General features: G+C 38.3%; 1 protein-coding gene across 7 annotated transcripts in view; it reads right to left on the reverse strand.

Moving 5' to 3' along the window:
* Positions 1 to 1,293: 1,293 nt before the first annotated feature.
* The window catches only part of HADHB (hydroxyacyl-CoA dehydrogenase trifunctional multienzyme complex subunit beta), a 40,081-nt gene continuing 15,153 nt past the window's right edge, over positions 1,294 to 26,221 (reverse strand). For 5 of the 7 annotated variants that reach the window (XM_067007943.1, XM_067007945.1, XM_067007946.1 and 2 more), the window contains 13 exons: positions 24,852 to 24,951; positions 20,573 to 20,617; positions 15,986 to 16,085; positions 12,800 to 12,887; positions 11,177 to 11,364; positions 10,657 to 10,837; positions 9,558 to 9,679; positions 7,190 to 7,269; positions 7,066 to 7,113; positions 6,269 to 6,356; positions 5,873 to 5,947; positions 4,643 to 4,807; positions 1,294 to 2,061 (listed from right to left, as the gene is read on the reverse strand). In XM_067007943.1, coding sequence (XP_066864044.1) covers positions 2,026 to 2,061; positions 4,643 to 4,807; positions 5,873 to 5,947; positions 6,269 to 6,356; positions 7,066 to 7,113; positions 7,190 to 7,269; positions 9,558 to 9,679; positions 10,657 to 10,837; positions 11,177 to 11,364; positions 12,800 to 12,887; positions 15,986 to 16,085; positions 20,573 to 20,617; positions 24,852 to 24,951 — 1,316 coding nt within the window. In that variant the 3' untranslated portion in view covers positions 1,294 to 2,025. Of the gene's footprint in view, positions 2,062 to 4,543; positions 4,808 to 5,872; positions 5,948 to 6,268; positions 6,357 to 7,065; positions 7,114 to 7,189; positions 7,270 to 9,557; positions 9,680 to 10,656; positions 10,838 to 11,176; positions 11,365 to 12,799; positions 12,888 to 15,985; positions 16,086 to 20,572; positions 20,618 to 24,851; positions 24,952 to 26,221 lie in introns of those variants that run through there. The other 2 variants (XM_059079211.2, XM_059079210.2) reach the window with 1 other exon arrangement.

Here is a 26,221-nt window from a genome sequence, read left to right on the forward strand (position 1 = left end):
CAACCACTGAGGCCCACGTGCCCTAGAGCCCGTGCTCCGCAACAAGAGAGGCCACCGCAATGAGTGGCCCGCGCACCGCAACAAAGAGTAGCCCCCGCTTGCCGCAACTAGAGAAAGCCCGTGCGCAGCAACGAAGACCCAAAGCAGCCAAAAATAAATAAATAAATTAATTAATTTTTAAAAAAAGTTCCTACTGTTCTACATCCTCACTAACGCTTGGTATTCTCAGTCCTGTTCATTTTTGTCAGTCTACTAGGTATAAAATAATAAATACCTCATTATGATCTTGGTTTGGTTTTTCTTGATTACTAATGCGCATCTTTTCATTGTTTATTCTGCATTTGTACATTATTTTCTAAAAAAATATCTGTTAATATCTTTGGCCATATTTTACCATGTTATCTTTCTTCTTTTTTTTTTTTTGGCCTCACCGCACAGCATGCAGGAGGGATCTTAGTTTCCTGACCAGGAAATGAACCTGAGCCCCCTGCAGTGGAAGCCCAGAGCCTTAACCACTGGATCACCAGGGAAGTCCCTACCTTTCTTCTTTTTGATTGACAGGAATTCTGTATACACCCTGGATCCTTTGTAAAATATATCTATATCATATATATCTTGTAAGGTATCTATCATATGTATGATATGATAGAGATATAAAAGATATATTTCTGATAAGATATATATATGCACATCCTTTGTTAAGTTATATCTGTATCTTCACCCCATTTGTGGCTTGTCTTTCCACTCTATCATATAAAGAACAAAGGTTCTTATTTCAGCATAGGCCAATTTATAGATCTTTTCATTTATGATAACACTTTAAACGTCTTATTTAAGAAATTCTCCCCGCCCTAACCTAAGGGTCATAGTGGTATTTTTTTCCTACATTTAAAAAAGTTTTTTATCTTTTATATTTAACTTATCTAGAATTAATACTTGTGATATGTAAATATAATGGCTTGCAGTATTAAAAACTCACATTAGGTGGAATTCACCAATGAAATCATGGGGAAATAAAGCTGGGACTCTCAAATAACCTTTCAAGAGGTCAGCACTTGCTCCCTTGCCCAATCTGTCCCTGAACTAGAGTATGACTCTGATTGCCAGTAACTTCCATAGACCTAAATGAAATTCACATGAACGGTTGCAACTGAGACTTTTGCTTCTGCAATGCACTAGCATACATGTTATTTAATGCAGTTTGGCTGTCAAAAAACGGAGAGAATTTTTAGCACGTTGACCAAATTTTTGAAATTTCTTTACATTGCATTAAAGCCGGCAAACAGAAACATCTCCAAAAGATAAAATAAGTTTATTTCAGTTGGGCACTGGGGAAAAAATGGTGTTATTCTAAAGCAGGACCTTCTTTATGTTCCTAGTGGCTTCATGGTTGACTAACATGATTAGAAGTTACAAATGAGTAATCCAAGGCAAAATCTGTCCCTAAGCCAAGAGAACCACCTTTTACCTCTAATAAAACAATGCGAATGGTTCTCTGATACTTCTCTACTTTATTAAGGTTAACCAACATGGTATTTATATATCTAAACATTTACTGTAAATTTTCAGTGATGTTTAGATTCTGAATTACCTTTCTATGATTAAGTTAAATTTAGGCACATTCATTTGTATTTTATAGAAAACATTTATCTTTAGGTCACAAATAGGAATGAGCTATAATTTGCAAATGTTACAAAGGTGATTCCAAATCTCAGCTAAATTCTTTCCAAAATTGCAACCACTCATCCAGTCTTTCATAAAAATAGAGACCAAACACAATTGCTTAAACTTAGCACTGCTGAGAGATTCTGGTAACTAAGAAATTCCTGAAAGAGTAGTAAGCCATGATTATTGGAAAGCTCAGAACACTGGCAAGGCTTAACTGCAAAGTACTTAACATAAGGCCACAAATTTTGTTTTCCTAAGAGGAGCTAGGAACTAGAGATGTCACTGAGTAGTGCATTGAAATGGCATTGCCTAGGGTGAGTGCTGCACAGAAACTCCAGGTCACCTCTTCTTGATCTATTATTTTGGATAAGCTTCCACTATCATAGCATGGCCCTGTAAAGGAAAAACAAGTTCAATTAGAGCAATCAAATGCAATGAATCCAGCCAGTACAGAGGCAGCATAGAACAATGGGAAAAATATAGGCTTTGGAACTTAATCCTGGCTCTGCCATTCAAACACTGTGTGATCTTGGGAAAGTTATTAGCTATTCTGAACCTCAACTTCCTCTCTAAAATGGGGTTCATGGTGCCCACTTCGAAGTGTTTTCCTGAGCATCAGATAGCACACAATGTATGTATACACACACACACACACGTATACACATGTGTATCAGAGTCTATCTAGAAGGGTCTGACTCCTAGTAGATGCTCCGTAAGTGGTTACTATTAAAATAAGCCAGAGGGGCTTTTTTAGCTGTATAAAAATAAACGCAATACAGTGAATCCAACAACAGCCTTCTCTCTCTCCTAGATAAGAAAACTGAGGCTTTGAGAGGTTTAGTTACTCATCCAAATCCACAAAGCTATTAAGTAACAGGGCCATGACTTGAAACCAGATGATTCCAAAACCTGGTCTCTTCTTTACTACTCTATGAGGGTGAAGATGATGATTTGAGGTCCCACAAAGATAAAAAGGTAGAAAATCCCTTTCCTAGTACTAGGCACAGTGCTATATCCAAGTTATCTCCCTAGTTTAAACCTAGTATAGAAATTAATGATTTCATGAGTCTAAATCCTATCTGATAGTCATAGTCATTCTACCTATTGGACTGCTATCAAACTAGTTAATAGCCTAACTAATCTCCCTGCTTCTGGATTCAACTCAATCCCCACAAATATTTATTAAGCAACTATTATTTATAAGGCACCAAGCTGAACAGTGTGTGGGTACAAAGTTTTGCTACATGGTCTGTATCCTCAATCTAATATACACTGTAGTTCAACAAACTGCTAAATACCTTGATACAGGCATAAGCAAACAAAAGAACACGGATGGGAAGGTTTGACTGACTTGGGGTTGTCCTAGAAGGGCCCATAATAAGGTAGAATATTCCTTCTCCTGTTTTATTTCAACTGTGTTGTTTTCATGTTCTAAATCTTTTATATTGCACTAGATCAGTGGTTCTCAACGGCAGTGATTTTGCTCCCTCCCCTCCCCAGAGGAATTTAGCAATGTCTGGAGATATTTCTGGTTGTCCCAACTGTGTGTGTATGGCAGGGGGGCGGGGGTGGTGGTGGGGAGTGAGGGGGTGGTTTGCTACTGGTATCTAGTAGGTAGAGACCATGTTAGACACCCTACAACACACAGCACAGTCCCCTCACCCGCAACAAAGAATTATCTGGCCCAAAATGTTACTAGTGCCAAAGTTGAGAAATCCTGATCCACAATGATGGATTCCTCCTTTGATCTAATCATGTTTGCAGCACTCATTTGGCTCTTGATGAGACAATGCCAAGTTTAATCTAGTTTCTAAAATGCATCATCTCCTTCTTCACTGTACTGTAAACTTCTAGAGGTAAGTAATAATACTGGATATTATTCTTTGTTCATCCACAAAAGCATCTAGCATTGTGTTATTAATCCTCTATGTGCTAGATTAAAAAATTAGGGAACACTCAAAACCAAAGGACATTAACCTATGTGGACTATGCACTATGTACAATGCTATGCACTAGTTACCTCCCTCATTTAAACTTGGCATAGAAAGATAAGAGGGAGGGCTCCAGTCCTGATTTACCATGGCTTTCTGTAAATGAAGTTACACAGATTAGAAAATACTTCTGATTGTGAAGTCCCAAATATTCCAACCTAAAAATAACTGATCCCTTGCTTCTTCAAAGTCTCTGAGAAAAAGCCATAAATAAAGTCTTTTAAATGTAAGATGTTTATACTTTTACATATCTTATTCATCTTGGTCCACAACAGATAGTTTCTGTTATCTGGAGAAAAATCTAATGTTTCCATCAGGGTTGGAAAAAAAAAAAGATTACAACCAGCCTTCCTTTTGGATTTTATTCCCACGGTGAAATGCTACAGCAGGTAGGAAGTTTTGTCAGTAACACAAGTAAAGCAGACAGAAAAAAAATCTGTAGAAAAACGTAATTTTCCTCAGCTAAATAGCAATACGTTATCCAGAGGCAAATTAATTCTCCATTAAGGTACAGTTCAGTTCTCAAGAAAGACTTGGAGAGGTTTTATGGATAAGGTCTCATGGTGACTAGATAAATGAATAAAACTTTATAATTAAAGAAGAAAATATATCAAAGTGTGAATAATGATAGTGTCTGATGAAGGGATTATAAGTGATTATAATTTTATTTTCTAAATACTTTTTGTATTTTCATAATTTCCATAAGGAACATATATAACTTTTATAAACAAAAAACATAAACATTATTTTAGGGAAAAATAATAACTTAGATTTAAATATATTCTTCCTTTCAAAGTACTATCAGAATTAAAGTTGTACTCCCTCCCCACAAAAATGGGCTGCTTTTTTCCCGGTTGTCTGTCGTCAGAAAAATCACTCTAAGACTGTTTCAAATTAAGCTAAATCAAACATTCTTGGATGAATTTGTTTTGTTTCCAAGAAAATGACTTTCTGGAAGCTCCTATGAAGCTTCTGTGACATACCTGCCCTCCAGCTGCACAGGCGGCAACTAACCCATACTGGCCTCCTTCCTTCTGTAATCTGTTGGCAGTTGCCATGACCAACCGACAGCCAGTGGCTCCAAATGGGTGCCCCAGGGAGAGTGATCCACCCCAGATGTTAAACTTCTCCAAAGGAGGCGATCCAACCTGGCTCCCACAAAAATAAACACAAATATAAAGATGAGTTTACTTAAGAATCAGGCCAGGCTCGTAGTTAACAGGTAGTAATGGAAATAAAGGGAAGTAACTACCTTAAGACAAATCACAAGTTATTTTACTGCAAAAGAAAGAAATTCTAAATCAATTCTGAAAGCCAAGGGCCCGTTTATTTTTCATCTAACATCAGAATGGATGAACAAAGACAACCTAAAATTTTGCTTTTATTTTTTTGTTTTTTAACATCTTTATTGGAGTATAATTGCTTTACAATGGTGTTAGTTTCTGCTGTATAACAAAGTGAATCAGCTCTGTGCATACATATATTCCCATATCTCTTCCCTCTTGCATCTCCCTCCTATCCTCCCTATCCCACCCCTCTAGGTGGTCACAAAGCACCGAGCTGATCTCCCTGTGCTATGCAGCTGTTTCCCACTAGCTATTTTACATTTGGTAGTGTATATATGTCAATGCCACTTTCTCACTTCGTCCCAGCTTACCCTTTCCCCTCCCCATGTCCAAGTCCACCCTCTACGCCTGCATCTTTATTCCTGTCCTGCCCCAAGGTTCTTCAGAACCATTTTTTTTTTTTACATTCCATATGTATGTGTTAGCATATGATATTTTTCTCTTTCTGACTTACTTCACTCTGTATGACAGACTCTAAGTCCATCCACCTCACTAAAAATAACTCAATTTTGTTTCTTTTTATGGCTGAGTAATATTCCATTGTATATATGTGCCACATCTTCTTTATCCTTGCTTTTATTTTTTTCTAAAGAATTTCCAGGAGGTACTTTTCAACTAAGAAATAAATATATGTAATGAAACACAAAATTCTTCATAAGAAGTAGCAGCTTTCCTCTTCATATTTTTATTAGCAGGTATTAAAGTGCTTTGGAAATTCAAGCTTTTTTTTGGCTATGCTGCATGGCATGCAGGATCTTAATTCCCCAACCAGGGATCGAACCCACACCCCCTTCAGTGGAAACGCAGAGTCTTAACCACTGGACCGCCAGGGAAGTTCCTCGAGCATATTTTTAACCAGAAACTTACCTTGGCTTTTCTACCCATGTAGTTTTGTGCAAACCAATCAGAATCCATGGCTTTCAAATTAGCCAAAATCTGACCCTAGAAGGAAAATAACTCAATAAGGACCTTGTTAGTAATGTCCCTCAAGGTGTTCTTTGAGTTTGTCTAACTTTAGCTAAGCAAATCTTTAAATCAGTTTTCAGTGAATATTTCCTAAAGAAACAATCCGGTACTTTTGAAGGGCCTCAAAGTGATAGCTTCAAAAGGTATGTTTTTCAGCACCGTGTGTGTAGCCCTGGATTCCTCCCATCACGCCCTTCCCAGCAGTGTAAGTCAGTACTTCAAATATAAAGCTCCACTCTTGTTTTACTCATATTAAATGATTATAGTCCTTTGATATGTGTCTTTAAAGTGACTTACTGAGAAAGCTTCATGAAATTCAAAAGCATCAATATCATTCATTGTTAATCCTGCCTTTTCTAAAACTTTTGGAGTAGCATATGTTGGTCTGAAAAGAAAAAAATAAGTGATACAATATTAAAACTTTAATTTTTAACCTAAGAGCTCCTTCATATTCCCCAAACTGAGTTCTACATAATTATCAGAGTGTCTTCCACTCACTCACTGATTCTACTGTACAAATATTAAGTGTTGGTGATACAATATTAAACTGAACAGACATGGCCTCTGCCCTTTGCAGTTGATACTGTGGACTCAGAGAAATAGATAATAAGCAAGTAAACAATTAACGAGAAGGACAAAGTAATAATGTGAAGAGCTAGAAGAACACAGAGTTCAAAGGGCAGAGCATCAGAAGGGGCGTGGCTAGTTACAGGACATAATGGAGGCTAGTGAGGGTAGAGCCTCGTGAGGGAGGGAGAGGAGTCTAAACACTAGGAGGCTTTTATAAAAAGCTATTCTGAAGACTGTTGCAGAGTATCTGGCAATATGAAAAAAATGCTTATGACATCTTAATGTAAAACAAGAATACAAAATTGTACATATATTGTAATTATAAGTAGAAAAGTATAGAAAAAAGTGGAAAAGACTCCAAAACTATAAAATGATAAAGCAACATAAAAGATTATTATTATTTAAAAAACCCAACTCACAAGCCAATTATGAACTCAGGGCTTAATGTACTTTAAAATCTATGTAAGAAACATTGGTAACCAAATATTTTTCATTATAATCCTAGGATATACACTGCTACCTACCCAAGTAAAAGCTGATCTTTTGGATCCTGAGACACGTACATGAAATCCCTAGGTAAAAAAACAGAGTTAGCTCTAGTACTAAAATAAAGAAACCAGAGGCAATTTATTTGAACACTTACTTTACCTCAAATATGCCTTCGGCTTATAACCCATGGCCAGAGCTTTTTCCTCTGCCAAAATCAGCACTGCAGATGCACCATCGGTCTGAAATGTTGACCGGAACAAAAATGTTAAATTCTGCAGCCTCTCTGGTGGTCTTTCTTCAGCCACTTACTATGCCCTGTTCCTAAATCTACCAACCAGTAACACTTATACAGTGCCTCTATATAACGAAACCTTTTCATTTTACCCATCGTTAAGTCACAATTCAAACACACACACCGACCCACTTTTGGAAGACGAGGGTAGAAGAGCCTATTCAGAAAGTACTGTAATTATCAAAATGGATGAGAATAGGTAACTCTAGAAATATGTGTTCATGATAAACTAAAAGTTTTTTGCTTTTAGTGCAGAATATGAGGAAATTTACAATCTCCCCAAAAATCTCTTATTTATTTATTTTTACATTTTCTGGACTGTTTCCCAGCTGCTTCCTGCCTGTGGCTTCGAGGTGATTTCCTTCTATTTATAGACTATAACAATGGGAGAAGAAGAAATAGGTAGATAGCTGAGAACATAAGAACCATGGCCTTCCCTCTCTGGACCTACCCCACATGCTTTTTTCCAACTGACAGCTGAGAAGTTGGGGGACAAAGAAGTACCACTCACAAAAGCCCTTTACCATTGCTTCAAAAGAAAGAGCTCAAAGGGCTTCCCTGGTGGCGCAGTGGTTGAGAGTCCGCCTGCCAATGCAGGGGACACGGGTTCGTGCCCCGGTCCGGGAGGATCCCACATGCCGCGGAGTGGCTGGGCCCGTGAGCCATGGCCACTGAGCCTGCGCGTCCGGAGCCGGTGCTCCGCAACGGGAGAGGCCACAACAGTGAGAGGACCGCGTATCGCAAAAAAAAAAAAAAGAAAGAGCTCAAAAAAAAAAAAAAAAATCCAAAATCCCAAAGGAAAGGAAACTACTCTCTAGAATTTGCAAAATCAAAACAATTTCTACCACATCAGACCATATTTTTATAACTCAGTAACTGTGAAGAGGCTATGTAGCCACTACTGATAGGTGGGCATAAAGTCTGGAAACACAGGTGACTATACATAATGATATCACATCAATAATATATTCAATGTGCAGCTGTGCAAAATTGCAGTGAATGTGGTGCGTTAACAAAATCTCTGAAAATCCATGTATTTGTGATGCATTACCTCTGATGATTCGTGTTTCTGATTTTTGATGAATAAACCTGAACCTTTTGCACACCCCACAAGTAATCAAAGGGCGTTCAGATCTGCCAAGAGTATAACCCATACCATATGGCCCTATCATCCAACTTGGTTTTGGAAATAATCACCTAACCAGCCCTTCCCCACTCAGGCTTTACAGAGGGGTACACCATGCTGTTGGAACCACTTCAGGCACCCTTGCCTGAGCTCAAGAGCAGGCATTAAATAATCATTTACCAAAGTCAAATATGTCAAACACTTGCCTATGTTTCTAGACTGTATATCTGGGTAGAGGAGTTACACTGTAAAAGAAACATTGACCAAATGAACTATACCCAGAAGACTACACCCAAGGTAGTAGGAGAAGGGAAACCACATCTCCCAAGCAGAAGCAGAATCAGCAGGGATATTCAATTGAGGAGAAGAAAAAAAAACCCCAAGCAAGGACGTGAAGCTACCTGCATATAAGTAAAATAGCAACAACAGAAAACGAGGGTAGATTTATTCCATGATGCCTATAGGAAAGTAATTTGGGGGCCGGCATAAAACATCATTTTCTAACAATCAGAGCTAGGAGAAGTATCTTGTCACTCTCTCTGCCTACTTTCCAAGTCTTATACGACTCCCTGAATTCATATCCTATGTTCCAACCAAGCTTTTCCCCAAAGAGGTCCTTGTTCTCATAACTCCTGCTTTTGCATTTGCTGTTCCTTTTGTCTAGAATGCCGTTTACACACTACTTGAATTGGCTTGTACTCTTCCTTCAAGGTTCTCTGAGCAAGGGTCACCTCCTCTAAGAAGTCCTTTGACTCACGCATCTATGTATCTTCCCCAAGAGCCATGCTTATAGTCTTCAGAGCACTTTCTCACTACATTACAATAAACTGTTTTTTTAATCCCCAGTGCCTAGCACAGGCAGTCAAAGGTTTTTGACTGCTGAAGTGCCTAAAGAGAACAGCTTTTTTTGTATCAGAATAGTGACTGGGTCAGGAGACTTCTATGGCTTTAAAAACTATAATTCTATTTTAATATTATCTTTGAAATGAGGAAGTATATTTTTAAGTCTCTACTCATAATACACACAAATATCTCTATTTCAGGCTTTTCTATTCAGGGTACACAAATATAAAAGATCACTAGTAAACACATATAGCACACATAGCTACCAGAAAAGAAGAATTTGCAGCTGTCACTGTGCCATAGGGCTTGATGAATGCAGGTTTTAGTTTGGCCATTTGCTCCAGGGAGGAAGGACGAATGCCATTATCTTGAGTAACTGTATCTTTTCCTATAAAAATATGAAGTTTTAAACTCTAAGGCACAACAAGCATTATATATCTTCTCCAGAGAAATACACTTTAAAAGTCACAAGAACAAATAAAATGTAAACCACAGATATTCACTAAAAAGAAAGCCTTTTATAGTTATCAAGATATTACCAAATTTGAAAATAAATTCTTAAGACTTTTGGGAAATAATCTAAATGATTTAACATTAGAAAGGATACCCTATTTTCTTAAGATATTCATTCACATTTGGCTCTTCTATACAGAAGAGATATGAATGAAGAATTTTAAAAACAGGCAGGCATGTAAGAACTAAAACATATCTGCAAGATCTAAAGGAGACATAAAAACTTCTCTCCTTAAAAGTTTTACCAGGGACTTCCCTGGTGGTCAAGTGGCAAAGAATCCACCTTCTAATGCAGGGGACGCGCATTCCAGCCCTGGTCAGGGAACTAAGATCCCATGTGCCTTGGGGCAACTAAGGCTGTGCGCCACAACTACTGAGCTCACGCATCTCAACGAGAGAGCCTGTGTGCCGCAAACTACGGGGCCCGTGCACTCTGGAACCCGCGCACCACAACTACAGAGCCCACACACCCTGGAGCCTGTGCACCACAACTAGAGAGAAAAAACCCGCACGCCACAACTAGAGATAAGCCTGCGTGCCGCAACGAGGAGCCTGCATGCCTCAACAAAGATCCCGTGTGCTGCAACTAAGACCCGACACAGCCAAAAATAAATATATAAATAAATAATAAAATAAAATCTTAAAAAAAAAAGTTTACCTACTGTTACAACAAGGATTGAAACTTGAGTCCATGTTTAAGAATAAAGGCTGAGTGTTTTGGAAAAAGAACCGTCATATTTACTGGAAAGTCACTCGGGGTCTTCGGAGTTTTAGAAGAAATTCAGAACTCCCTAACAAATATCAAGGGCGTTAAGAGCATTCTCCTCTACAAAGTTAAGCAAACTGTGTTACCTGGTACTTTGAAGGGCACGACATCAGAAAGGAGTCCTTCATCCTGTGCCTTTTTGGCCAGGCTGTGTGAGCGCAGTGCATACTCATCCTGTTCCAGCCGAGAAATAGCAAAGGCGGCAGCCAGTCGGTCTGCAGAGTGGCCCATGGTCTCATTGGTGGAGAATTCGGCCACTGCTGGAAGCTGGGAGAGGAGATATTCAGGACCAGGCACACTGTTAACAGGTGCTGTACCACACCTAGGGTTATTTGGGAAAGTTAAAGTCTACTATCAATCAAGACCAAGACAAGGGAAGTTCTTTCTGAGCAGGGCATCTCTAAAAAGGGCTCACAAATTCAAATCTTCGAAACACTATTTTTTCTTTCTTTCCATCTTGACCGAATAATTAACCTTTCCCTGTAACTAACAGAATCTGCAACTGCTAGAGCATAACTGAACCCATGCTGTCTCCCCTAAGTCTAAATCTCTGCAATGGGATGCTTCGGCAACACAAGTCTTTATGTAAGCGTTCACAAGTCTCACCTCGGGTGACAGGAAATTCAATCTGAATTTAGAGATTAAAGACAGTCGCTGACCCAGAGTCTTGGCCTTACTGAGATCCAGCATCATCTTCCTCATTTTCCTTGAGTGGCGAATAGGGATGTCAGACATTAACTCTACACCGCCTGCCACGACCACGTCACACTGGCCGGAAGCAATCAAGCTGACAGCTACAGGGCACAGGGCACAGGTACATGAACATCTCTTGTATAGATAAACAGGCCATTGGTAATTTAAGCTGCTTTTCCTTTTTTTAAATTTAGGCTTCTCGATTTAAAAATTGTATGATAGTTACTAGCATTGTACAACATGTGTAATTAAGGTTTTTACCTCTTCAGAGGGATTAGGGTAAGTTTTTTAAATGACTAAAAATACATTCAATGCACTGGAGAAAAACAAGTTTCATTCAGGCTGTATGGACATCAACTTCCGGAATTATCCACTGGATCAACTCAAACAAATCATATTCTAAACCAGAACTTTTGGCATATTTTATATGCTCCCAGCTTTAGTTTCCATAATGATGTTTTTCCTATAAAGAGAATTTCAATTTCTACTAGAAGCTAGAGAAATTCTGGCTTTTAGGTAGAAGGCAGCCCCTTTTCCTCTTTATGGCCACTGGCAAGCATTGTGTCGCTCTACCCAGAAGCGGTCCTGTGCTGTGTGGAGTGGAGGACACCCCCACTCCTGCCTCTGGCTTCATCCCCTGCCACCCCTTAGGTGGCAACCTGGTCTTGATGTCACTAAGAGAGCACATGATGACCATATCTTTCACGTTTCCTGTCTTTTCACAATAAGGGTTGATGCTACAAAATGTCCCACAGATTTGCTAAGTTTTTTAGGAGAATTTGTGACTAATTATAAAAATGCCTAGATGTGGGAAAAAAGTAGAGAAAAAGAGCTGTATCATCTAAAGCAGTGACTTATCACTGTGACAATGGTAGAGGGAGGAAGGCCACATCTTCGTGGGGGAGTATCATATTAGAATCACCTAACTAAAATCTAGCAGGTTATAAACTTCTCATGCCTCAAATCTAGAAGTATCCCTCCAATAAATAATCCCTGAGATAGCCAGCCACACTATTGATGGAGAAACTACAAGAATGGTTGTGGTCCTCAGGCACAGGGGCAGGAAAAAGGGTTGAGAACTACTGTCAAAAATCAAAAAATTGGGGCTTCCCTGGTGGCGCAGTGGTTAAGAATCTGCCTGCCGATGCAGGGGACACGGGTTCGTGCCCCGGTCTGGGAAGATCCCACATGCCGCGGAGCAACTAAGCCCGTCCACCACAACTACTGAGCCTGCGCTCTACAGCCCGTGCTCCACAGCAAGAGAAGCCACTGCAATGAGAAGCCTGCGCACCGCAACAAAGAGTAGCCCCCTCTCTCCGCAACTAGAGAAAGCCCGCGCACAGCAACGAAGACCCAATGCAGCCAAAAATAAATAAATAAAATAAATAAATTTTTTAAAAAAATCAAAAAATTTAAACATTACCTTATTTTTTGAAACACACAGAGATCATTTATTTCTGTTAAGAGTAGTTTTTAATGATCATATAAAAGACAAAGGAGAACCAACATGTACCTTCTGCGGTCAAAAAAACATACCTGTGGTCATGGCTTGGTTGGAAGAGATGCAAGCCATGGTGACAGTGTGAGCAGGAGTCCTGTCAGAGAAGCCAGCTCCGAGGGCAGCCTTCAGGAAACAGAGTGAATCAAAGGGTCACTTATGAAGGCAGTGCTACATGTAAATGGTGCTTTAAGCAATACTTCACTGTATGGTACATCAGGAAAGGATTTGAGTTCAATAATCCATAGAGTAATATTTAAAATAAAACTAAGCACATCACAGAAATGGTTTACTAATTTTTCGTCTAGCCATTAACTGACAAGTACTCTGCCAAGTTCCTTGTAGCCATTTTCTAGTGTGGTAAAGAAGCCTACAACAGTCTTGCAGTTCACCTAATTTCTTAGCAATGCTTCTCTCAGAGCTTTAACGACATTAATATGTAATTTGATTTTAACTTGTTTAAATGTGCAAGTAAACCTAAAGTAAACCTGCTACACACGGTTGAAGGAATGATGACCTATATCATGGTGTGGGGTTCTCATGACCTACGTTCCTGCAGTTATAAGGCTTAGTAGTAAAGCAAAGTCATCAAACATGGAAATAATTTCTGAAGAACTGACTCCTCATGAACAGATTCCCACACAGGTCCCTGCCTGCTTACACGCATCTCTACTTTCACTGACTGCCTGATATTTTAGACAGTACACCATGATCCAACACAAAGAGGAACTGGAAAACACGCCAAACATGCAAGAGTTCAAGCTGATGAAAGGAATTTTGGAAAACTGCCTGAGCCTCAAGTGAGCCTCTGACAAATAAGGGTTAGACCAGTTAACAACTGGAAATGAGAAAACTGGTCAGGATGATAACACAAGAGGTGCTTCAAAAGAGTAATTTGAGGGGCCTTGAGAAAAACTGAGGCCCTCCTTTAATCTAAAAATGGACATGAGGACATCTATTATTTTATTATACTATTTATTGAGTAAATTATGCTGCCAAAAAAACAATGAATGCCTGATTCCATTTTTGTTTATGTAAAGAACTAATGCATAGGTGCAAAAATAAAATACTTTTATAATATTAAATTTTCACTTTAAAAACAAAGCTCTCAACAGCTCATCTCCCCCACCACCATCATTTACTATGAAATTCTAGTTCCTATTAAGGGAATTAATTTTTAGTGGCCTTTTTCTCAAACTATTTATCCTCAGAACACAAGATTTTCTATAATTTGGTAAGGTTAACATGTTTCCAAAGCTGAGATTAAAGGGTTCTGTTTCTTAACTGATTTTTACCTTCATACTTATACTACCTATACTAGTTACCACATTTACCACCATTTACCATAATCCATAGGGACAGAAATCTGTTACAGTAGTGTACATGCAACATGACCTTACTCTGGTCTTTCCAGTGAGGCCTGATACTAAGTGCCCAACACTCTGTTGAAAACTACCCGCTGGCAACTGCACCTCAGCCTCTCAATGTAAACCAACCCAAAAGGAAGAGAGAGGCAAGTCTCCAAGGGGAAGGGGAGGAAAGCTTCCCAGTGGGGCAAGTGTAAAGGGCACTGGGGTTGTAATGGCCTGATCCTCACGTGGTCCTTTCTAGCCTGTGTCACAACCTTGGCCCCAGATGACTCTCAAGACTGAAGTAACTTTAAATAGAAGTGGTTGCTGGTGAACCTTGTCTACATGTTTCTATTTAAAGTCTGAATAGCTCTCACGGCAAGCTTAGGCTCTAGATAGTACAATGAGGGGAAAGGAGGAAAATGCCTCTTAGTTAAGTTGGAGAGCAGGGTAGTATGCTGAGGCCTTTCAGTGAAGTCAGGTTCATGGGAACTCAGCAGCAGAAGCCTTCCAGGATTTCATTATTACACTATTAATACAGACAACAGGTGCTTAAAGTTTTCTAGCTGGAAGTCACAGTAGCCTTTAGGTTACAAAACAACTATAGAGAGACATACTTATAACATATCCCCTCAACTTAGCCTTTAGTATTAGTACAGGGCTGGGAGAGGCAATCTACCACATGTCAATCAATAGCTGAGGTTTGCATATGGATATAAAATTTCCAGAAAAAAATTTAGAAAAAAAAAGCATTATGGCTTTAGTGTTGGGATAGAACAGAAATACAGAGAAAACTGAAACAGATTTAATTTTATTTTTTAAGTGCTCTTATAAGAGTCACTTTGTTTTTTTCAGAATATAAAAGTTGAAAATGTTGATATACTCATGAAATTGTCATATTTGATACATTTAGAAGTGTGAAGGTCCAGGGAAAAACAAAAAATCAGGACAGGAAAAAAAAATCCCTCTTCCTGTTCTTAATTCTTTCCTGCCTCCCTTACAATATACAGTAGCTGATTATGGCAGACTTCGGTAACACCAGGCCTTCAGCAGTCTTAACATATACTGATGAGTAAAAAGGGGGGACAAAACAAATACTTTCAGTCCTGCTCATTTCCCCTTCTCTTGGCTGACAGTGGTGAAAGTTACTGCCCTTCCAACTATACTGAGCACAATAATATGGCAAGCACAAACCAGAAATAAAGAAAATGCTTAGCACACTGAAATGTGCTTTGGAGCCAACTTTACCCAAATAGCCACTTTTGAATTGAAACAAAGCCCAGAAAATGTTTTTGGACTATTCATTATGAAATGCCTGCAGAACATGCTGCAGAAGTTCCAAGGCCTGTCATTATCTCAGCTGCCCAATAAACACTACATGGAGCTCTGCCAACTAGGGTAAAAGTAAACACCTGTGAAACAGTTAAAAAAGAAATTGCCCATGTGTCATCTAGTCAAAGGGAACAAATGAATAAGCAAGGCTACCTCCAACAAAAACCGTGTTATGAAATAAGTTCTTTGTAAAATGTTGAAATTTTAAGTTACAGTCCACAATATCTAGCATTACTAAAAGTCACATCAGCCATACTTTGCCATAATCTCTATTTTCCTAAGAGAAAACAAACTAAAATATCATAAACCAGCTCAAATAATTGATTTGATGTATAGTATAAATATATTCTAGTATAGTGTACGTCATTTGATTTATACTATAATTCTTTTAAATATAAAATAATTCAAGTAGTAAAATCACATTTAAAAGTCAAATATAACTTTAATGAATTTTAAAAACTTTTAAAGAGTAAATTCTATTAATTAAAACTCAATTTGATTCTCCTATCAATCTTTAAACAATATAAAGTTTATTTTACTCACCTCTCTAGCCACATTGCTTGTTTTCACTTCCTGTATAACTGTGCCGAAGATGATATAATCAACAACATCCTTTGGGACACTGGTCCGATGCAACAAACCCCTGCCAGCAGAAGTCCAAAGCAAAGAAACATTTCATGCATTCAAGATAGTGCCATCGATCATCACATAAAGCACTACAGTTAACTTTGGTTAAAAGGTTAACTTTGTCTGTCATACAGAGTGAAGTAAGTCAGAAAGAGAAAAACAAATACCGTATGCTAACACATATATATGGAATCTAAGAAAAAAAAAAAAAGGTCATGATGAACCTAGGGGTAAGACGGGAATGGAGACACAGACCTACTAGAGAATGGACTTGAAGATATGGGGAGGGGGAAGGGCAGGCTGTGACAAAGTGAGAGAGTGGCATGGACATATATACACTACCAAACGTAGAATAGATAGCTGTGGGAAGCAGCTGCATAGCACAGGGAGATCAGCTTGGTGCTTTGTGACCACCTAGAGGGGTGGGATAGGGAGGGTGGGAGGGAGGGAGACGCAAGAGGGAAGAGATATGGGAATATGTGTATATGTAAAACTGATTCACTTTGTTATAAAGCAGAAACTAACACACCATTGTAAAGCAATTATACTCCAATAAAGACGTAAAAAAAAAAAGGTTAACTTTGGATTTAAGAGTAGAGATTGTATCTTTTCCTTAATTTGACAAGCATGTGGCACCTTATCAAACAAGTTAAAGTCTAATTTAAAAAGTTAACCTTTGATGCTCAATTGACAATGAGAAGTTAAATAGGAAGAATCATAAATAATTTGGAATATAATCTATAAAAATTTTAAATCACTATGTTGTACCCCTGAAACTAATATAAGATTATAAATCAACTATACCCCAATAAAAAAATTTTTTTTAAAATGAAATAGGATAAAACAGATACAGAAACCAAAGTTTTCAGTCAAAAATCAAAGAGGGGGCTTCCCTGGTGGTGCAGTGGTTAGGACTCCGAGCTCCCAATGCAGCGGGCCCGGGTTCGATCACTGGTCAGGGAACTAGATCCCACATGCGTGCTGCAACCAAGAGTTTGCATGCAACAACAAAGGAGCCCACCTGTTGCAACTAAGACCTGGTGCAACCAAATAAATAAATAAATATTTCTTTTAAAAAAGAAGAAAAGAGAAACAAATAGCAAATTAAAGAGTAAAATCCCAGTTATGTTAAATTTAAATTTGAAATATCAATATAAACACAATTTAAATAACATATTTTTCTAGTTCTGATCACTGATAGAGACTAGAAGCAATAACACTCCAGTAGGAACAAGCACATCTTGAACTCAGACTTGGTTTCTAAATGCCATTTACTAGCAAAGGTATTAACTTTTTAAAAAAATTAGTTATTTTTGGTTGCATTGGGTCTCCGTTGCTGTGTGCAGGCTTTCTCTAGTTGTGGCAAGTGGGAGCTACTCTTCGTTGTGGTGCACAGGCTTCTCACTGCGGTGGCTTCTCTTGTTGCAGAGCATGGGCTCTAGGTGCGCGGGCTTCAGTAGTTGTGGCTCGCGGGCTCTAGAGTGCAGACTCAGTAGTTGTGGCGCACGAGCCTTGTTGCTCCACAGCACGTGTGATCTTCCCGGACCAGGGCTCGAACCCGTGTCCCCTGCATTGGCAGGCAGGTTCTTAACCACTGTGCCACCACGGAAGTCCTAAAGGTATTAACTTTTTAAAAAATGACTGAGCCCAGGTCTAAGGCAAGAAAAGTACAAAGTGAACCTCTCTGATCTTTTTTGTGCCAAAAATAAGAAAGCACTCAAAGATTAATAGGACCATAGCAAAAACAGGAACAAGGATGTACACATTTGACAAAATTCATAAAACTATATACTTAGGGCTTCCCTGGTGGCGCAGTGGTTGAGAGTCTGCCTGCCGATGCAGGGGACACAGGTTCGTGCCCCGGTCTGGGAAGATCCCACATGCCGTGGAGCGGCTGGGCCTGTGAGCCATGGCCACTGAGCCTGCGCTCCGCAATGGGAGAGGCCGCAACAGTCAGAGGGCCCCGTACCAAAAAAAAACCAAAAAAAACTATATACTTAAAAATATGTGCATTTTACTGTATGCAAATTACACTAAAAAAACACAATATTATACTAAAAAACAAAAGGGCCATAGGAGCCAACTTGAAGGAACTCCCACAGATAAACTATGGGATAATCTGAGCTTCAGAAAGAACAGTGACCAAGCTTGGCTTTAACACAATTAATAAATAAAAATTTATAAGTCCACATCATTTAAAAAAAAAAAAAGGAAAGCTGTTCTTTACAGAAAAATACCAACCAATAAATATAGGAGGAATAAAAGAATGATCAAAGTCATAATTTTGTAATCTCTAATGTAATAACTAATCCAGGCAAAAATTATCAATGAATGCTAAGACCATTTGGTCAAAGGTTGTTGGGGAACAAGATGTTTACATGGTGTTAAGATATCACTTTACAGGTGACTTACTAATTGCAAAGGAAAAAAATACACCTTTATAATCAAGAGATCTAGTGGTCTGATCACCATGACCGAGTGGTTAGATTTAACATTACACATCATGCACCTCTTAACATGATGCAATACCCATGCACTTTACCTATGAAGCGTTCTTACCAAAAAATGTTTAACCTGAATCTAATCAAGCTTAGAGATCTAACTTCCAGTTTATAGGAAATTCAGAGGAAAGTTAAATATTACTACAAAGAAACATCCAGAATGTGGGACATTCTATAGGCCAGATGGCCTGGTCTTTTCAAAAAGTCACTGTCATGGGGGGTGGAGTGGAGGGATATCCTAAATTAAGAGACCAAAGAGACATGTTCATTTGTAATATGAACTTTGAACAGGTCCTGGTTTGGGAAAAAAAAAAAATTAAAAGAAAGGACATTCTTGGAACAAGTGAGGGGGATTTGACTATGAACTGGATATTAGAAGTTATCATACAATCATTATCATCTTGGCTGCGGTAACGGTGCCGTGGATAACAGAGAAGGTCCTCATTCTTAGGAGTACTAGCTGAAGAATTTAAGGCTGAAGTATCAAGATGCCTGAAACAACGTCAAATGCTTCAAACCATACAGCTATAGAAAACATGGCAAAATAATAACACTTATTAATGCTAAGTGAGGGGTATTTAGGTGTTCACTTTCAATTTTATTGCATAGTTGACATTTTTTAAAAAGAGGGAAAAACCTGTAACTCTCCAGCCTGGGATCATTATCAGAAATAGCACCATTATCAGGAATAGCAAAGTAAGCTGGCTTCAGGGAAAAGATAATTTTTATTTTTTACATGCTGAGCTTGAGATACCTAAGGAAAGAGGTCAAATTTAGAGATTTGGAAGTCCTTTACATAAAAAAAAATAAAGATTAAGTAGATGAGATTTTTAGGGAAAAGCATGCATACAGAGAAATGCGAAGTTCTAAGGACTAAAACTTACAAAATACCTTTAAAAAAGAGACAGAAGAAGGGATCCAGTTTTTTAAGAAGTAGAAAAGAATCAGTCAGAAAATGGAAGGAAAACCATAATGGCGCAACATGAAGTCAAAGGAAGACAGTTTCAAGTACAGCTGACAGTGTCAAATGCTATAGAAGACAAAGTCATTGAGGTCTGAGAAAAAATTGGTGCGCTTAGTGATTACAGTCATTATTAAGAGAAGCTTCCAAAGTATAGTTACTGTAGAGCAATGGGAATGGAAGCAATTATGGGATTAAGGAGAATAAATGGACAGTAAGAAAAGAAAAGCAACTGCTGCTTTCATTCATTCTTAAAGGCTGGCAGGAAGAGACCAAACAGAACAAGATGGGCAGAAAGGTGCAAAGAAGGGTTTCTTCAAACTATGAAAGACCTGTGGCTGCTTAAAGACACAAAGGCAAAGCATCAATGAATGATAATGCCTTACATGTTGACTCTCATCAAATTATGCTTCCATCTCAATCTCATGCAACCACATCTAATGTTACATTTTTATTTGGTTTGCACAGGAACCTTCAGGTCTCATTCTAGGCTTTTTTCTAGATAAATAACCACATCCCCATCCCACCAGGGATACCAAAATCTGAGGATGCTCATGTCCCTTAAATAAAATGGCATAGTACAGTTGGTCCTCTGTATACACAGGTTTTGCACCTGTATTTGCATAATTTGTTCAGCTATCCTCATACAGTATGAAGTTTCTAAGATAATCATCAAATACATGTACTGTATTTAGTCTGATCAATGTAGGACTAGCCTGATCAATCTAGCCCTACACTGTTTACAGCTGTAGCTAGCTGTAGCTACAGTACTCATTAAGGAAAACTGTCATGCCAAGAAATAGTCACGCTTACAAAATAAAGGTCGCTGACATTCACCAGCTGCTTGAATTTGTGTAGCACATATGGCTAAAATGAAGAATAAATGAATCTTGTAAAATCTACTAAGTGTTTTTGCTCACCACATAAAAGTTAACATATCTTAGATATGGAAATTCCATTAAACATGCTACTTCAAGTGTAAAAACTGAAGAAAAGTACTTTTAATGAAGTAAGAACTAAAATGAAACTGCATTTACTTACGAAAGTGCTGCTCTAGCCAAATCATGTGGCATCAGGTCTTTATATCTGGGGAAAGAAAATAATTTAAACCAAAAGCCTAGAGCTTTAATAAAAAATGTTTTTCATTCTGTTTGAAATACCTGAAGAAATAATCTAACATATGATGCTATAAATGCACTTAACATCATTCCAAATGAAGAAATAGTGTGACTTTGCTATTTGTCATCCTTAAAAATCTTGCAAGCCTTGACTCCTTTTGAGCTGGCTAAGAATCGAACAAGAATCTTGCCCACTGTCTTATTGTTCAGCATGACACATGTTAAATATTTAACATTTAATATTTTATTTAATAAAATATTTTTATTTAAACCCCATCTTTTAAGTTCTCCTTTATTTTATTTTTAAAAAAATCATTATTTATTTTGTGATGTCTCAAGGGACACGAGCAATATATTAGGACTTTTAAGAAAATTTTGTTTTGAAGTAACTTGAGGATTACAAAGAATTGGAAAGATAGAACAGAGTTCCTGTAACCCTTTACCCTGCTTCCTCTAAAGCTAATCTTATATAACCATGATGTACTTGTCAAAACTAAGAAATTAATACTGGCACAATACAATTCACTAAGCTACTAACTTTATCTGGACCTCGCCAGTTTTTCCACTAATGCCCTTTTACTGGTCTGTTCCAGTAAAAGCGCATTATGCATTTTGTTGTCGCGCTTCCTTAATCTGTGCATTTTGTTGTCATGCTTCTATGCATTTTGTTGTCATGTTTCCTTAATCTCCTCCAATCAGTGACAGTTCCTCAGTCTTGCCTTATCTTTCTTGACCTTGACACCTGGCAGACTGGGGGAGGAGTGGACCACAGAGGTGAAGTGCTCTTCCCCCTGCTTCTTATCAGAGGGTACGTGATAGCAACATGACTTATTACTGGTGATGTTAACTTGATCACTTGGTTAAAGTATGGTTTTCTTCACTATTTTTCCCTTTCTGAACTCAATTTGTTAGAAATGAGTCACTACTCTCTCTGGCCCTTACTCAAGGGGAGAAGAATTAAGCTCTACTTCCTAGTGGAAAAAGTAACAAAGCAATTATGGACACATGTTAAAATCATCACAGTAGTTAATAAATACTTGAGGGGAGAGAGTTGAGGCTATGCAAATATCTTGTTTCTTCTTAACATTTCTCACCCACTAATATTAGCATTCATTCGTAGATCCTGGTTGCAGCAATTACTCCTGTGGTGTTCTAACGGTGATTTATTTATTTATTTTCCTCATTCCTTCTGTATTTATTGAAATTCTTCTTTAAGAAAGATTTGTCCTTTCTCTTTTATTTTTATTTTTTTTAATTTTTTTTTTGCGGTACGCGGGCCTCTCACTGTTGTGGCCTCTCCCGTCGCAGAGCACAGGCTCCGGACGTGCAGGCTCAGTGGCCATGGCTCACGGGCCTAGCCGCTCCGCGGCATATGGGATCTTCCTGGGCCGGGGCACGAACCCACGTCCCCTGCATCGGCAGGCGGACTCTCAACCACTGTGCCACCAGGGAAGCCCTCTCTTTTATTTTTTATTCAATCATTTATTTGTATCAGATTGAACTCATAGATATCTGATGTATTCTTTGGGTTATGGTATAATACCATCATAACTTATTAATTAAATTGTTCCAGGTTTTGTCATTGCAAGTTATTTTAGGTTGGTCCTGTCTCTTTTTTTTTTTTGGCGGAGCCACACGGCTTGCAGGATCTTAGTTGCCTGACCAGGGATTGAACCCGGGCCCCTGGCAATGGAAGCACCAAGTCCTGACCACTGGACCGCCAGGGAATTCCCAGTCCTGTGTCTATTGACATGCTCCATTTTTTTAAAGCACTTCTTTACTTTCTGGCACTCCAAAATGCTCCAGGTGCATCTTGTATTTTTTTTTTTTTTTGGCCCAGACCTAGTCATTCTTCTAGGAAGCCTGGTTCCTTCTACTGAAGAATGGATATTTAGAAACCAAGATGTGGATGTGAACTCTATTTAAATTTAAAAAGTAAATTCCCTTTATTTTTAAGTCAAAGATTTAACCATTGGATTAAATAAGAATATTCATTCTTTAAATTGCTAAAAATTAAAACATAAAAAATCCAAAAATGTTTTTATTTTTACTCTGAATCACAGAAGAATCATCAGTAGTTTTAAAAATCTTTCATAGGTAAAACCAGTTCCCTCAAATTTAGAGCAGAATAACTTGGGAAAAAGTTGTGTGTCAGTTTTAAAATGTCTGAACCATAATTATTTAGCACTTTACAATCTTTATTCTCATGCTCCTATACCCCTCTCTACCAGGATGCCTGAAAGACCCCCAAATGTCACTGTTGGAGTGTACTCCTAGAAGTGCTTCCAAAGTGCTTTCTACCTCTAAGAAAAACCCAGCCTTTCAAATATCACTCAAGTTGAAAGCAAAGCTTCTTCAAATTAAAGAGAAAAAGATCTTTTTCTACCTAGAAAATGATCTTCTATTATAGAAGACTCATTTGTCACCTCAATCATAAGATTAATAATATGACTTAACTATTTGTCTTCTTTATAAATTCTTCCTTCTATATTATTTTTTGGTCACTTTTGTTCTGTACATGAATATTGCCTTAAAACTTTTATTCTTTCTTCTCTATTAACTATATTTTCTTACGTTACTCAATGCTCTTCTCTGTGTCACTAAATTACTCATGAACTTTATCTTCTTTCTCAATTAGGATCCTAAATTAAACTAAAACACAATAATAAAACACAACAAAAGGAAAAAATCCTATGCTAATGTGCTGAATATCTCAAACTTCATGCAAATACCAATTATCAAAGCAAATGTTTAAATAATATAAGTAAATAATATAGTCGAGCGTGTTTGTATTTTTTTTAACAGCTAGTAAAACAGTTGGAATCAAACTTCTACACAGTATACAAACAGCCCTTGAAAAAAACTGGTCTTCCTAGCCAAGTACTTCCTTATCTTGATGGACCTTTCTTTTCCTACCGTGTTACTGCTGAGTACAAGGAGGATTTCCCCTCTCATCACTCCACTGCTGCTAAAGCTTCAGATTCTTACTCTTACTGCTGTTGTGTCAGTACAGGAAAGTTATAATACCATATTGAGAGAAGAGGGTGAATGAAGAAACTTCACCAGCATTCACTTATATAAGAAAATACTCTCTAGGTTCTAAACCATCGTTTAAAAATGAACGTTTATTGTTTGTGTATGTATGCACGCGCGCACACACACACAGGTCTGTATCTTCCACAAATGGTGGCATTATACACACTGTTCTGAACGTTGCTTTTTACACGTAACGTATCTTCAAGATCTTCCCATATTAGTACAGAAAGGTCTCATTATTTTTAGCAGGTGCCTGACATTCCCTAGCAATATTTTTAAGTTAGTAACTGCTAGTTCGAAATACAAACAATAAAACAATCTAAACAAAATAGAACCAATGTTTCATTTAGTTTGCACCTAGTTCCCGAAGTCCATGTTCAACTTTTGGACAGCCTGGGCCTCACTTGGGGACAAAAAAGGAGAAAAGTCTAGGGAGAACAGCAGTTTGGTTCTGGGGAACTTGGGGGCTGGTCTAGGATCATTTTTATTCCATGTATTTGGGGCTGTGCTGTACCAGGGTTTGGACCAGTCCATCAACTCCAATTATGATAATTTCCAGGAAACCAAAGCCACAGATTAAAGGCTCTTCAGAATGCCCATGGGCCCACGTTCTCCATATTCAAACTTCTGAAGAAGCACAGAAACAATGTACAGTACCTATCTTCAGATGAGGAAAGGATATCTCTGTTAGAAGCAAACTATCTGGCCCCACACTAGGTTTTTAAAATATGACTGGTTCAATCTAACACTACATGAGGCTTACTCAGGAGAATGGATAAAAACCAAATTCTGTCACATTATTTTACCACTGGCTTGACTTATTCTATATTAATTTCATGAAAATGTTTTTCATATATTAGTCCACTACCAGTAGTATTACCTACTGGGTTACACTGACAAAGATCCCTTTTGAAAGTGCCTTAAAAAAAGGAATAAATAAAGTACATGGGGTGATGGATGTGTTAATTAACTCGACTGTGGTAATCATTTCACAATGTATATACATATATATATATATAAAATCATCACATTGAATACCTTATAAAAAAATCACTGTGTACAACCTAAATATATACAGCTTTTATATGCTAACCACACATCAATACAGCTGGAGAGAAAAAAGAAAAAGACAGAAAGAACATGTAACAAAATCATTTCATACTTACGAAGTACCTGACAGCAAAAATGGAGTGCGGACGCCATCCACCACCACAACGTTCCTTATGTTGGGTTTGGCTAAGGTTTGCTTCGATTTCGTCTGGACAGCTTTAAGAGCAAGTTCAAAGAACAATTAACTAAAATATATGAAGTCAGGGATTTCCCTGGCAGTCCAGTGGTTAAGATTTCACCTTCCAATGCAGGGGGTGTGGGTTCCATCCCTGGTCAGGGAGCTACAATCCCACATGCCTCGGGGACAAAAAAAAAAAAAACCAAAAACATAAAACAGAAGCAGTATTGTAACAAATTCTATAAACACTTTAAAAATGGTCCACATCAAAAAAATCTTAAAAAAATAAAATAAAATATATGAAGTCAGATGACTTTTTACATTTTTAAAGACAGACATTCTAAGAAGAATTATATCATTCAATGCCAAGTTGCATTTGTCATTTACCAAACCACTTCAACTAAAAAAAAAAAAAAAGAAAAAAAGGAGTAAGAAATTAACTAGCATTTACAAATTTCCAAAAAATATTTAAGGTAAATACAGAGATTATACCTAATGATAAGGTTGTTTATGCCATTAACAAATTGTTCTGGGTTTTTTTTTTTTTTTTTGGTGGTACACGGCCCTCTCACTGTTGTGGCCTCTCCCGTTGCAGAGCACAGGCCCCGGATGCGCAGGCTCAGCGGCCATGGCTCACGGGCCTAGCCGCTCCGCGGCATGTGGGATCTTCCCGGACCCGGGCATGAACCCGTGTTCCCTGCATCGGCAGGCGGACTCTCAACCACTGCACCACCAGGGAAGCCCTTTTGGTTTTTTTGTTTGTTTGTTTGTTTTGTTTTGTTTTTTGCAGTACGTGGGCCTCTCACTGTTGTGGCCTCTCCCGTTGCGGAGCACAGGCTCCGGACGCGCAGGCCCAGCGGCCATGGCTCACCGGACCAGCCGCTGCGCGGCATGTGGGATCTTCCCGGACCGGGGCACGAACCCGTGTCCCCTGCATCGGCAGGCGGATTCTCAACCACTGTGCCACCAGGGAAGCCCTGTTTTTTTTTTTTAATGAAATGTTTGACAATCTATTCCACTGAAAGCAACCAATTAAGTCTGTCCTTAATATTAGAAGTTACAATGACTGATATCATTTAGTCTTCATATGGCTTAATATTCTTGCTTTTCTATGTAGAAATAAAGGCATTTGGTTGGTGACTACTGCCATTCTACAAAAACCCAGAATGCTTCCTGAATTCTGGCTCAATTTGTCTAGTTATTTTCTAACATCAAAAGAGCAACCTTGTGGCCTCCCTGGTGGCATAGTGGTTAGGAATCCGCCTGCCAATGCAGGGGACACGGGTTCAAGCCCTGGTCCGGGAAGAT

The sequence above is a fragment of the Kogia breviceps genome, chromosome 11 (genome assembly GCF_026419965.1).
Source record: "Kogia breviceps isolate mKogBre1 chromosome 11, mKogBre1 haplotype 1, whole genome shotgun sequence".
In the NCBI taxonomy this organism is placed as follows: Eukaryota; Metazoa; Chordata; class Mammalia; order Artiodactyla; family Physeteridae; genus Kogia; species Kogia breviceps.